Source organism: Phocoena sinus, chromosome 2, assembly GCF_008692025.1.
Source record: "Phocoena sinus isolate mPhoSin1 chromosome 2, mPhoSin1.pri, whole genome shotgun sequence".
Classification (NCBI taxonomy): Eukaryota; Metazoa; Chordata; class Mammalia; order Artiodactyla; family Phocoenidae; genus Phocoena; species Phocoena sinus.
Window position 1 is genome coordinate 166,039,408 of NC_045764.1, and position 13,005 is coordinate 166,052,412.

At 49.8% G+C, this 13,005-nt stretch overlaps 1 protein-coding gene across 3 annotated transcripts in view; it reads right to left on the minus strand.

Moving 5' to 3' along the window:
* Positions 1 to 302: 302 nt before the first annotated feature.
* The window catches only part of FBLN5 (fibulin 5), an 82,123-nt gene continuing 69,420 nt past the window's right edge, over positions 303 to 13,005 (minus strand). For all 3 annotated transcript variants that reach the window (XM_032622603.1, XM_032622604.1, XM_032622605.1), the window contains 3 exons: positions 12,797 to 12,923; positions 9,006 to 9,201; positions 303 to 1,283 (listed from right to left, as the gene is read on the minus strand). In XM_032622603.1, the coding sequence (XP_032478494.1) occupies positions 1,122 to 1,283; positions 9,006 to 9,201; positions 12,797 to 12,923 (485 nt within the window). In that variant the 3' untranslated portion in view covers positions 303 to 1,121. The remainder of the gene's footprint in view (positions 1,284 to 9,005; positions 9,202 to 12,796; positions 12,924 to 13,005) is intronic.

Here is a 13,005-nt window from a genome sequence, read left to right on the forward strand (position 1 = left end):
GATGAGGGCCACTGATTTAAAGTAACTTGATACATTCCTATTCTGGAAAAGTACCTGGAAATAATCTACATCAAGGGGGATTGTTTGTTGTCTTCCAATTGAACGGAATAAGATTCAGACTTGATGCTCTCCCCTCCCTCCTCCACCACCATTTCTCTCCCCACCCTCACTCCTTATCATGTTGTTAACGATGATCTCACTCTCCAGAGAGCTTTTCAAGCCAGTACACAATAAACTAAAGAGAACGAGAACCAACCCCAAATGCTCAATCATCTACGATGTCACAATGAACCAAACACAAGATCTCTTCAAATATTTAATCAGTTTGGAGACCTCTGCCTTCCAACCCAGTTGTGTAAAAATTCTAAAGAAAGCATGATGAAGGGGTCCTCAAAGAAAACGTTGGGCTAAAATGGAGAGGAGACTGGGTTTGGGAAGACAGAACATAACACGTGCCTTAAGGCCTTTTGAAGGAATTCTACCGTGGATTAAAAAAAAAAAAAAATACTCAAATGAACAAGAAAGGATTAAACAGTTATACAGATTTAAGGACAACTAAAACTTCTTTTATGGCTGAAAATACCAGACATGGCTTTGAAATAGACTCTTTAAAAACCCTTAGATCCTGCTGTGGTTTCTTTCCATAGCCTTCTCTGTACATGCAAGAAGCAAGCTAGCTACACCCAGCATCCCCAGGAGCATTTTGGGCCTTGGCAAAGAAGCAATCAGCGAGAGATAGAAAGAAGGCCTGGAGGAGGTGAGAGGAAGCGGTTCACAGTTTTTGAACGTGGACTCAGACCCCAGCCAACCTAATCTATTTTCTTTGAAAAATATGGAAATAAACTGAAGGCCTTGAAAAATCACCGTCGATCTCAGGTTAGGGTGCCAATGATAATGCTTTTTGATAACTGTGTCATAGCAACTGGGAAGCATGTCCTTCAAAGTGATGGGACGGGGTTTATAATAATACAGGCGTGGTCGGGACTCGGGGCTGACTCCCCAGGAGACATTCGGCAGGAAGGGCGTCACGTCTTTCTCGCTCTCATTCTCCCTCTGGTTCCTTCGCTTCTCCTGTCCCTTGGTGCTGTTGAGAGGCAGTGTCAGAGGCTCCAGCCCAGGGCTCAGAACGGGTACTGAGACACGTATATCCGCAGTCGGATCACGGAGCTGCCTCTGAAGTTGATGACGGTGTTGACAGTGATCATTTCCAAGTCCAGCTGTATCTCCCGGGGCCCTTTGATGGGGCGTGTCATCACCAGGGTGGCACTGATGGGGCCTGTTTGCTGTGGACGGAACCGGGGATACCAGTTAGAGAAAGTCTGACTGGCTTAAGGAACCAGGGTGAGCTTGACCCCAGAAGCTGTTGAACAATGGCAGAGAGGGTGAGGAAAGCTGTCCGTCAGGAGACGTGGCCTCTGGGACAGTCACCAAAGCGGAAGGCCAGGTGGTCTGGCCACAGCTGGCCTCTGTGGCCCCAATCGGGGCGCTCCTCTTTGCCCACTGCTGGCAGACAGCCATCCCTCGATGCCAGGCTCTTCCCCTGACTTCATTCATGCTCCACCTGGCTTCTCCCTGCTGTCTCTTCAGGTCCCACCTGAAATATCACCTCCTCGGAGGAGCTTCTGTGCTTTCCCCAATATAATTCGGGTCCCTATGGCCCCCTGCCAGTGCACCCTCTCCTTCGCCTAGGAAGGAAGGTGTTCGTTACCATGTGTCATCGTCCACCCTATTTACTTGGTCCACACTAGACTGTGAACTCTGTAAGAGCAAGGACCGGGGGCAGGTTTTCCACCCCTGAACCCCCCAGCACCCAGCATGGTGTCTAGCATGTGGTTCAGTGTTCAGTGACTGTATCTCGAATGAAAGAATGAATAATTGTCCAAACTAACTACGTGACTCAGGGCTGTCACTTCACTTCTCTGTGCCTCCTCTCTAAAACGAGGGTTTGTACCAGATCAGTAGTTCCCAAGTAAACAGCTCCAAAGCACCTGGGACACTTTTTAAACTAACAATTCCAGGGGCCAATTCTAGGATTTTCTGCTTCAGTGGATTTTTCGATGATGCCTGGAGAAGTGTGACTTGTTTACCAGCCTCCAGGTGGTTCTGAGAGTAGCCCCTGCTGGGGGTCCCAGCTGGATACTCTGCACTCACCTACAGCTTCACCACTCTGTGACCCTATCGCTGTGGTCCTGATAACTTCATGTGAGCTTTTTTCCTCCTCTGAATTTTTTTCTGAAGCTTTCAAGGAGGTAAGGAGAGACGACTGACATAATTGAGCTTCCGCCATGTGTGAGGCACTCTTCCGGCCACTTTTATGTATATGTGCTTATTTAATCCCCATAAAAGCTCTGAGAGTCCTGGCTACTCAAAGTGTGGTCCCTGGACCAGCATCGGCGGCATCATCAGGGTGCTTATGAGAAATGCAGGATCTCAGGCCCCCCTAAGACCCCACTGAGCCAGAATCTGGAGCTTATCACAATCTGCAGGGGATTCATGGGCCCATTAACAACTGAAAGGTGCTCATCTAAAAGCACAGGACCCAGGCTGGGGATCCTAACTGCCATACTAAAGGTATGTCTCATTATTTCTGTTTTTCACCGTTCCTTGTGAACTGAGGCTCCATGAGTTAAGTCATTGCTTAGGGTCACTCGACCCGTCAGGGGCAGAGACAAGGGATACCATTCCGGTGCTTTTGTCTGACTCCAAGCCCCTTTTCTACGGCACAACAATTATCAGAAAGGACCGATGCGTATTTTACTTCTTCCTAGCACTGCCCCGAAGGACAGATGCTTGGGGCCGGGGGTCAGTGTAACGCCAGAGAGTGGGTCCCTGGAAAGGAAAGAGCAAAAGGGAACAGGACATGCTGGATAACCCCTTCCCACAAGCTGCAGAGTCCAATGCTGTGCCCAGAAACCGAAAGCAACAAGCTCTGCAAAATCAAGAAACTCGGCTTGTTTAAAGCCACACCAGGCATTTTATCTGTCTCCTTGAAGGGAGGGCTCCCCATAAAGTTCTGGACAGCCCCAAGAGCTGCCACAGGTAGGACAAGGGCGGGGCAGGCAGACAGGTGTCACCCAGGTAGTGGGACCTCCCCTGGGCTATCAGCAGCTTTACAGCCACGCCATTTCCTCTTGGCATCAGCTCCCTCCATTCCCGTCAGCATCCGCGCAATTGACACCCTCTCACGCAGAGTATCGCTAGCACTTCTTGTCAACTCTTGCAAAACCTCGGAGCCCTGGGCCAGGACTTCAGAAGGTACAGCCAAACAGGGAAATGCCCAGGACATTTACATATACAAATACCTCACCAGCTTTCACTGTTTGCATGAACAAAGGCCAGGAGCTGAGGACCCTGAGCTGAGGGCGGGCCTCTGGAGGGAGAGCTGCAGAGGCTGGGACAGGGAATGGAACAGCTGGAAACTTCCCAGTTGTCCCTTTGGGCTGTCCTTGTAAATGTCTCCAGAGTGTGAGAGCATCGTTGCCTCTCCTATTTGGAAGTAATCTTAGAGCTCAGACAGTCTGATCCCCACCAGGGTCAGATCTACAGCAGCCTGAGAAAGGCCTGCCCACAAGCACACAGAGGACTCAAGTGCCTGCCAAGACAGCTAAGGACCGACATCTCCACTCCTCACTGGGCTTCTAGGGCAGAGCCAGGGCGTTAACGAAATAGGCCTCCCAAGAGGCTCTCGTCGTTGGTGGACTTGGTGGTCACTGGTACAAAATGATGACGGTGACAGTGATGGTGGTTGATACTAGGCATTTGGTTATGACCTTGCATACATCCCTTATTTAATCCTCATAACCCTACAAAGTAAGTAGGTTAAGTACACTAGCACATGGTACTAGAGCATCTGACTCCAGAAATCAAGCTTCTAGCCACTAAGCTGTACGATAAGGTCTCAAGTGTCTCTCAATTTCCTGACGTCCCGCGGCACTTACTCTAGTTGAGAATCACTCCTTTGCGTTGTAAATGTTTGCCTGGTTGTTTTCCCCTCCCTACCACAGTGTGGGTTCCTGGGGGCAGAGGCCACATCCTGTTTGTCCCTAAACTCTCAATGCCTGACTCAGAGCTGCACATGCTGCGGTGTTGGATTAACCTCCATGACAGAAGAAGGAGCGAGTGACTGAATGCCTGTGAAGCTGCCCGCATGGGAGTAGCTTGCAAACAGCCCACCCGCTGTCTGGCTGTCTGTCTTCCGTGGCCCTGCTCCTACACACGCTCGGGTCTGTTCTGAGTCAGCTCGCGGGATGGCACTGTCTGACATGGGGCAAGCAGCCAGGCCACAGCAAGTCAGCTTCCCTTGGCCCGGCCACGTGATCCCCGTGCACTTGGCCACAGCCTGTACCCTGTGACCGTGCTCCTTCTTCTGGCCCTACTTGTGTCCCTAAGTCACCTGGCCAAAGCCAATCAGCAGTCCTCTGTCCAGGGCTCAGTGTGAGACAGATTGCCAACGGGGCTCATGAAAGGGACATGCGCCTGCATACGCCCCTGTGCACTTGTGTGCACGTGTGCATACCTGCACCTATGCATACAAGCGGTGTGTGCGTGTGTGTGCGTGAGTGAGTGTGCATTTGGTGGGTGTGGCTGTGCATGCCTGTGTGTGTGCACGCGTGTGCATGCATGTGTGGGTTTGTATGCATGTGGCTTGCCTGCTGTGTGAAATGAAGCTCTTCCCAGGTGCTCGTAATACAGTGACTCTCAGGGTGGCAGAGCCTGAAAAGCCATCAAGCCCCACCCCTCACAGGATGCTCCAGTCCCTTGAGCATCTCTGACCTCTCCAGGGCCCAGCAGCCCACGAACTCTTAACAACAATAGCAGCAGCAGCAGAAACGATGCTATCGATACAATCATAACTAATGCTTATTGGACACTTTCTATTGTGATCAGATGTTAAGGTAGACTTTGCTGGTTATCTCAATCTCGGCTGAGACCCCAAAGCTAGGAAAGTAGGTGAAAATACCCTGCATCCTAAAGAGAAATGTGAGAGTATGTACAGATACTGGTGGTAGACTGCCTGGGTTCGAATCCTGCTCTGGGGCTTCCTAGCTGTGAGATCTCCACAAGTTACTTCGCCTCCCTGTGCCTCAGTGCTCTCATCTGTAAAGTCGGGAAAGTCAAGCAGGCCCCAGAGCACAGGATTGTGGTGAAGATGAAAGGAGCGATACATGAAAAGTACTTGGAGAATGTCCAGCCCCGTACAGGATTTGCTGCCAGCGCTGTCTGTGTAGTTCCTGTTGCTGTTGTTATACAATAGAAGTGTATTAAACACACTTACCAGCCCCAAAATCAAGCAAGAGGGGCTTTCGCTGCGGGTCCCTTGACATTAAAGGATGCAGAGAGCAGCATCGGACTTCCCTGGAGAAGTCTAGGGAAGAGAGCCCCAGAGCTGCCTTGCACCACGGGGAGGAGACGGGTCTGCAGGGGAGCTGGCTGTTGGTGTCCTGAAGGCCCCGTGTAAGGTCTGCCCGCCAGCGTGAGGCAACACACACACACACACACACACACACACAGACTTTCTGAGAGAGGTTTGCGGTGACAAGCGGCCAACTAGAGGCCTTCGCCCACATCTGGGAATGGTCAGTGCAAAGTCCTCAGGGAAATCTCCAAAGAACCCACAAAGCATCCCATGAAAGCAAGAGCATTTGGGCTGTGCCCCAGAGAGAGGAAGAAGGCCTGCCTACAATGGCAACAATCGAGTAAGGCCCCATCCCTCCTAACCACTCCCCTTCCACCATCTGCATCCCCAAAACCCTGGAGGAGGAGCCAGGGCAGCACTGTCGGTGTGGGGAGGGGTAGAGGAAGGCAGTACAGAGGCCAAGCTGGCGGGTGGGCGGGGGAAGGGGGAGGGGGGAGGGGTGCAGGGTGGAACTTTACACTGAAGGAGAGACTGGGCAGTTGAAGTTTCCACGTAAAGCAGCTGGTTTGATAAAAACAGCCGTTCTGTGCTCCAGGCACTGTGCTAAGTAGATGATCTCATCCAATCCTAAAGTAGATACTGTCATTATCCCCTCTTTACAGATGAGGAAACTGAGGCTCAGAGAAGTTAGGTAACCTGCCCAAGGTCATACGGTTGGTAAGTTATAGAATGCAAACGAGGCAGGTCCGCGTGTCTCCAGAGCCGACATTGGAATGACTCCGTGGGGCCTCCTGAGGAGGGCACTGCAGCTTTGCACAGCTTGGAAAGGGAAAGCCCTGCTTCCTCCAACAGATTTCTGTCTTCCTGGCCCCTTGCCCTGTGGCTTCACAGGGCCCCTGCACCGAGCCTGTTTTCTCTTCCCAGGGGCAGCCTTCGAGATCTTTCCAGCCAAGATCCACTTCCCCATCCCTAAGTTCCTTCAGCCATTCCCAGGGCAGGTCTATGTTCCCTCACCCGCTTCATGTCCTGACAACCTCATCTGAATAAATACTAAAGAATTAGGGCCCTTCTCAATGTTCTCAGAGAGAGAGCAAACCACATACAGCTCAAAGTTTTGTGAGTTTCAAGGGTCCCCTAGTCGCTGTGACAATCCAGGCACTAGAGGAAGTTGCCAGGAAGGGGCCCTCCCACGTGTTCACTCCACCTGTAGAAGAAGACAATCTTCTTCCCACCCTTCCCCCACCACACACCACTGCGGTGTAGCTCTTACAAGTCAGCCTCACAGGGAACATTGGGGTCTAGGGGATTTTAGGAGGTGGTGCCCTGGGAGTGAAATCTTGCCAAGACAAGGCCACTTCCTACAGATCTTCTATTCTGCTGGGGGGGCGGGGGGTGGAAGGGTAACCGGAAGCAGGTAATGTGGGTGATGGTATTTTAAATCCCCAAGAGGGGCATCTCCGTGCCCTGTGATTGGGACCCACTGTGTCTGTACAAATGACAGAGGCCAGATTAGAGAATCCTGGTGGGCTAGGCTTATGCTCGGGAGGGGGGGGGGGCGGGGGCGTCGGGGGGTAGAAAGCCCCCAGAGGCTCAGGCAGGTGGGCTGTGCTGGGTGGCTATGGCTTACGGGTTTGGAGAAAGGACTGACAGAGGCGCAGCTCATCTTTTTCATCTTGAGAAGCTCCTCTATCCTCAACTCATTCCATCTTCTTCCAAAGGCCTTGACCTCACTACACTGATCTACAGAGGCTGGGTCCGCAGGTATGTTATCACACATGACCCAGCCCTGTTAGGGTCTTGCCAAAAACGTATTAGTGAGGAAACAGGCACGATACCAGCTCCTGGGGCCTTTTCTAATCTGTTTTAATCCTGCTTCTGAGACCTCTCTGTTTTCCGATAGTCCCAGCACCAGAGGCAAGGACTGGAAGATTCTGCCCCGGGGCTGGGGAGAGGGCAGGGAAAGATCTCAGATATGTGGTTCCCTCACAGGCCAGTGGGCTGTGTCCCATGAAAGTGTGTAAACTTCTGAGTCTAGCGCCCCACAGGGACCCTGGAAGACCACATACTGTATTCGTTAGTAATGCAGATTCCTAGGCTGAATCATGGCCCCCCAAAGTATCAGGTCTTAATCCCTGGAACCTGTAAATGTTATAAGGAAAAGGGATCTTTGCAGACATGATGAAGTTAAGGATCTGGTCACGGGGAGATTATCCTGGATTACCCGGATAGGCCCTCAACCCAGTCACTGTCAATTCTAAGAGACAGAGGGAGATTTGATACACGCGGAAGAGGAGAAGGCTCTGTCACAATGTGACAAGGGATGCAGAGATTGGAGTGATGTGGTCACGAGCCAAGAAATGCTGGCAGTCACCAGAAACTGGAAGAGATAAGGAATGGATTCTCCCCTGGAGCCTCCAGAGGGAGCATGGCCCTGCTGACATCTTGATTTCAGGGCAGTGAAAATGACTTCAGACTTTTGGCTTCCAGAATAAATTCCTGTTGTCTTAAGCCACCAAGTTAATGGCAATCTGTTACAGCAGCCACTGGAAACTGATACACTAGGCCTTAGCCACCATCTTCTGAAATAGATTCTCTAGAGAGGACGCTCTGGAATTCCTTTTTTCAACAAGCACCCAAATTCACACTGAAATGTGAAAAAAATCGCTCTAAGCCAGGGGGCTGTAAAGACAGGTGATCACCCCAGAGGTTGCAGGAGATGAAGCTCAATAATAGAAATGGTACAGTATTGGGTGTATGTAATTTACAAAGAAGCAAATATATTTTAGGGTGTGTGCTCTAAATTTTTTTCCCGATATGGATAAGCTGGTGCTGTCCCATCGAACTTTCTATGATGACAGAATTATTCTATATCTGAGTTAATACAGCAGCCACATGTGGCTACTGAGCCCTTGAAATGTGGATAGTGCAACAGAAGAACCTAATTTTTAACTTTACTTCATTTTCATTAGTTTAAATTTAAAGAGCCACACGGCCACTGTGTTGGACAACGCAGGTTACAGCCCACTTCTGTGAGGAATGCCTCTAAGTTCACTGCCATGTATGTGCCACGAGGGCAGGGATTCAGGACTGTTTTGTTCACAAGAAGTCCTTCTAGTTTCTAGAAGGCCATAGTAGGTACTTGATGAGTATTTGTCAAACGAGTGGATGGAAAAAATGGATATGTGAATTCCTCTCCCACAGGATTGCAGGAGGAATCTGAAGAAGAATATACATATGTAGATAGATACAGATACAGATATATCTATATAAATATAACTGAATCACTTTGCTGTACACCTGAAACTAACACGACATTGTAAATTAACTGTACTACAATTTTTTTTTTAATGGTTAAAAAAAAGAAGAAAGAAGAATTGCAGCAGGAAAGAGACCTACAATTGCATCTTGGCCTGATTTCTCACGGCAGTTGAGGGTTCTGAGGCTCACAGAGGAGAAGCAACTTTCGCAAGACCACACAGAAAGTGAGAGGAGCCAGGACATTGGAGTCTGACTCGCATCCACTTCCCTCTCCTGCCTTTACACCTGCCCCTCCTGGCTGCACTCTGGCCTATTTCTAGAAGCATGTTCCAGGCTAGACAACAGAACACCTTGTTGAAGATGGTGACCATCACTCAGCACCCCCTCTTACCCGCATATAGAATTCTCTGCCCTCATTCCCAGACTTGATCTGGAAAATGTAATAGGCCCCAGGGTAGCGGGTCGTTGCTTGCATTTGGAAGATGTCAGCAGGAACAGAGCGTCCAGACACCACGTCCATATCCCGGTACAAGATGGTGAAGGGCTGGTCTCTGCAGCCAGGATTCTCAGCGGGACACATACAGCGGCTGTCGGAAAGGGAAATCATGTGAGAACTCAGGAAATCCTTTCCAGATGCTGGATGTGCCTACTTCCTCGCTTAAAACACTGAAAAGGAGGCCACCCCATTTTCACCATCCAAATGCTGTAACTGTAGAGGCTGTCTACTCCCGGCTCCGGTCTAAAAGCTCTCCAGCATGTAGGTGAGCTCCCTGTTTCCTAGAGAATGGCCTGTTCTGGCCAGTCAGTTATTCTTGCTACTAGAGCATAAACCTGAGATGTCTGGTTTTCAGAACACTGGGGACATCCTCTAATGCACTTCACATTTGTCACATATTTAGTCAGAGAAATGTACTGCACAGCCTTTCACTTCCCCAGCCATCCATACTCATTGAGAAATTTTAAAAGTGAGAAAGTACATTAGACTGACACGTCTTGGGTGGTCACTCTATGTTTTCTATTGCACTTACCCCAGTCTGTGTGGAATATAATTCAATATTTTCTTTCTCTAAACAAGCACTCAGAACTCACTGTGTATAAGATACAACATTAGGACATGACCTTAAGATGTTAGGACATTATTGCAACAGTAAATAAGATCCTGATCTTAAATTCACTCTCTAACAGGTGAAATAAATCACAGACACAAATACTTCTAATACAAAGCATCTAATTTGAAACACTAGTAATAGCATTACCATAGTATGAAGTTGAGTCATTACCAAGGTATGCCTGTTATAGACACCCCTTGATTTATCCCTAAGCACCCCCATCTCTCACCTCATCCCTGAGACTCTCCCTAGGGGGTCAGAGTGCAGAACAAGATGAGAACATCTGTTGATCTATGCCTTGGTGGCCAAAACCGGGAGTAAGCCTTGCTGTGCTTCTGTCACTTTCCCTAACTTCCAATCTATCTTCGAAACCTATCAGTTCTACTTCTAAAATGTAGTCCAAATCCAACCACTCCATCTCCACTGTCGGTGCACTGTCTCACTCACTGTCTCACCTGGACCTCTGTGACAGCCTCCTGTGGTGGAGTAGAGGGTACTCCCACTCCAATCTATAACGCCACAGGCAGAGTGCCCCTTGTGGAACGTAAGTCAGATTATGTCTCTATCCTGCTTCAAGGTTCTACGGTGGCACCCATCGCAACTTGGACAAAAACGAAACACCCATTTCAGCCTCTAAAACCTCGTGGGGTCTGGTCTCTGTCAGTTTCTCTAATCTCCTCTTGGGTCACTGTCCGTGTCGTTCATGAGGCTGCCGTTTCTTGCGGTCCCTGAAGACATCAAGGTCACTCTTGTCTCATAGTCTTTGCACACACTGTTTCCTTTGCTCCTCCACCCTCTGTTAACATCGACTCCCCTTTCCATTCCAGCCCAAGGGTCATTTCCTCAGAGGGGCTTTCGGATTATCCAGGCTAGACCAGGTCCAGCCTACTCTTTCATTTTGTAAATTTCTGTTCTTCCTGTTCACAGCCCCTGTTACCATCTATGATCATGGATTCATTATATGACCATTTGTTTACTGTCTTCTCCTCCACTAGCATAAGAACAAACACCACAGCACCTGGGAGCAGATGTGGCACAGAACAGGAGCTCAAGTAACCTTTCATAAGTGAATGTATAAAAAGAATTTTTAAAGTTTTGTTTTTTAAGGCTCCATCAAAATATCCAAGTCAAAATGTCCCGGGTGCCAAAATGGTCGCATCAAAATGTCACGTGTCACACAGAAAAGAGCTGTTTCCTAGAAGAAGCTTGAAGGAGAGAGAGATGGCTCCTAGCTGAAGAGGATCACAGACAGCTGGGAGGGGTGACACTGGAGCTCAGATCTGAAAGATGGGGCAAATCTGTCCGTGTGGCAATGGCAGGAATGCCTTGCATATGACAGAAAATGTGGGCATGGAAGCCAGAAGGCTGGACACTCTGCGGCATGGGTGAAGGTGAGACCTGGTCCTGTTCAGGTTGGTGGGAGTGCAGGACACCTGAACGAGGAAATGAGCTGGATGGGGGTGGCTGGAGTGAAACTGGAATGGGGCCTGGAGACAGGGAGTCTCCCAGCGTTCTCAGTGGCTAGTTGGGGACCTCGCCAGTAACACCAGCTCAGTGCTGCAAGCTGCAGGTCAGGTCCCCACCACAGACAACAGTGGCCTGGAGAAACCCAGGGAGAACCAGGAATGGGAGCTGAGGGCAGCCTGAAGCTCTGCTCTGCTGCAAAGTGCCCTGGAACCAGAAATCAAAGAACCCTATTCTAAAGGCTACTTAGAAGCACAGCTCTTAGCAACAAGTGAAGACGTCTCTAAGGGACCAGCCTGTCCCTGCTTTGTCCTCTTCTGTCCAGCTTTTGATCAGAGCAGGAAGCACACTGGTAAGCTGTGGATTTCTCTTAGAAACTGCATCCCTAGAGGGCATGAATGATAGGCACGTCCATTCATCCCTTTATCTCCAGTGGGAGGGCTGGGCGATACTCAGGGCATTTGACTGGAAGAGAGAAGGGCAGAAGACATCTCTGCATGTGTGCGTGTGAGTGTGTGTGTGTGTGTGTGCGCGCACGCACGCACGTGGGCTGAGGAGGAACTCAGATGGTTAAATAGGCGCTAAAGAGAAGGAAAAGGCATTCCTAATACACCAGGGGCAGAAAAACACTGTCCTAGGGCATTCACCTTGTAGAGGTTGTCTTCAATTTAGTTCTCTCCTCAACTCTAATATTTGCCATCTGGTGACTTTGTAAAATCACTACTGTGGGACTTCCCTGGTGGTGCAGTGGTTAAGGATCCGCCTGCCAATGCAGGTTTGATCCCTGGTCCAAGAAGATCCCACAGGCCGCGGAGCAACTAAGCCCCTGTGCCACAACTACTGAGCCTGCGTTCTAGAGCCTGCGAGCCACAACTACTGAGCCCACGTGCCACAGCTACTGAGCTTGTGTGCTGCAACTACTGAAGCCCGCATGCCTAGAGCCCGTGCTCTGCAACAAGAGAAGCCACCGCAATGAGAAGCCCGCACGCTGCCACTAGAGAAAGCCTGCGCGCAGCAACAAAAACCCAACTCAACCAAAAATAAATAAATAAATTTTAAAAATCACTATTGTGACATCAAAAATTTGATTAGAGCAAGCTAGGTACCCTCGGTTATTGAGAACTCTCTAGTGATCTCTCTAACCCCTCACTACTCCCAGCAAGGTGCAGGGAGACTGGAAGCATCCATTTCACCTGGGGATTTGTCTGCAAGGCTGAGTCTCGCATCACCCCAGGCCCACAGAATCAGAATCAGCCGGCTAACAAGGTCCTGGGTGGTTCTTATGCACGTGACCTTTGAGAAGTCCAGCTCTAAAAGACTCTGCGTATCCAGAACAAAGTCACTAAAGAGAAAAGGAGGTTCATGAACCCTGCCCCTCCTTTTGGTTAGCTTTCTAGAAAATCTTCATATAGCTCTGGCATGAGTGGGGGAGTGGTAGAGAACAGTGTGTGTGTGTGTGTGTGTGTGTGTGTGTGTGTGTGTTGTGTAGTAGGCAGTAGGCCAGGTCTCCCAATGTCCTGGAGGTACACTCTCCTTTACACCACACTGGCAGCCTTCTGAACCAGGCCCCTCACCATGTTGCCATTTCCCAGGGGAAGCCATGACTTACTTATCGCTGATCCGCAGATAAGGCTCCTCGCAGCGGATGGGGTCAATGCACTTGAAGCCCCCTTGCAAATTGTAGCAAGTCTGCTGCAGGATGCACGTGTGGTTTCTGTGCTCACACTCATTGATGTCTGAAATGCACGGTAGACAAGAGGATGGTCACAGGCCAGATGGGTGGCAGTGGGGAGGGGGGGCTGCCTGGGTCTTTCTATC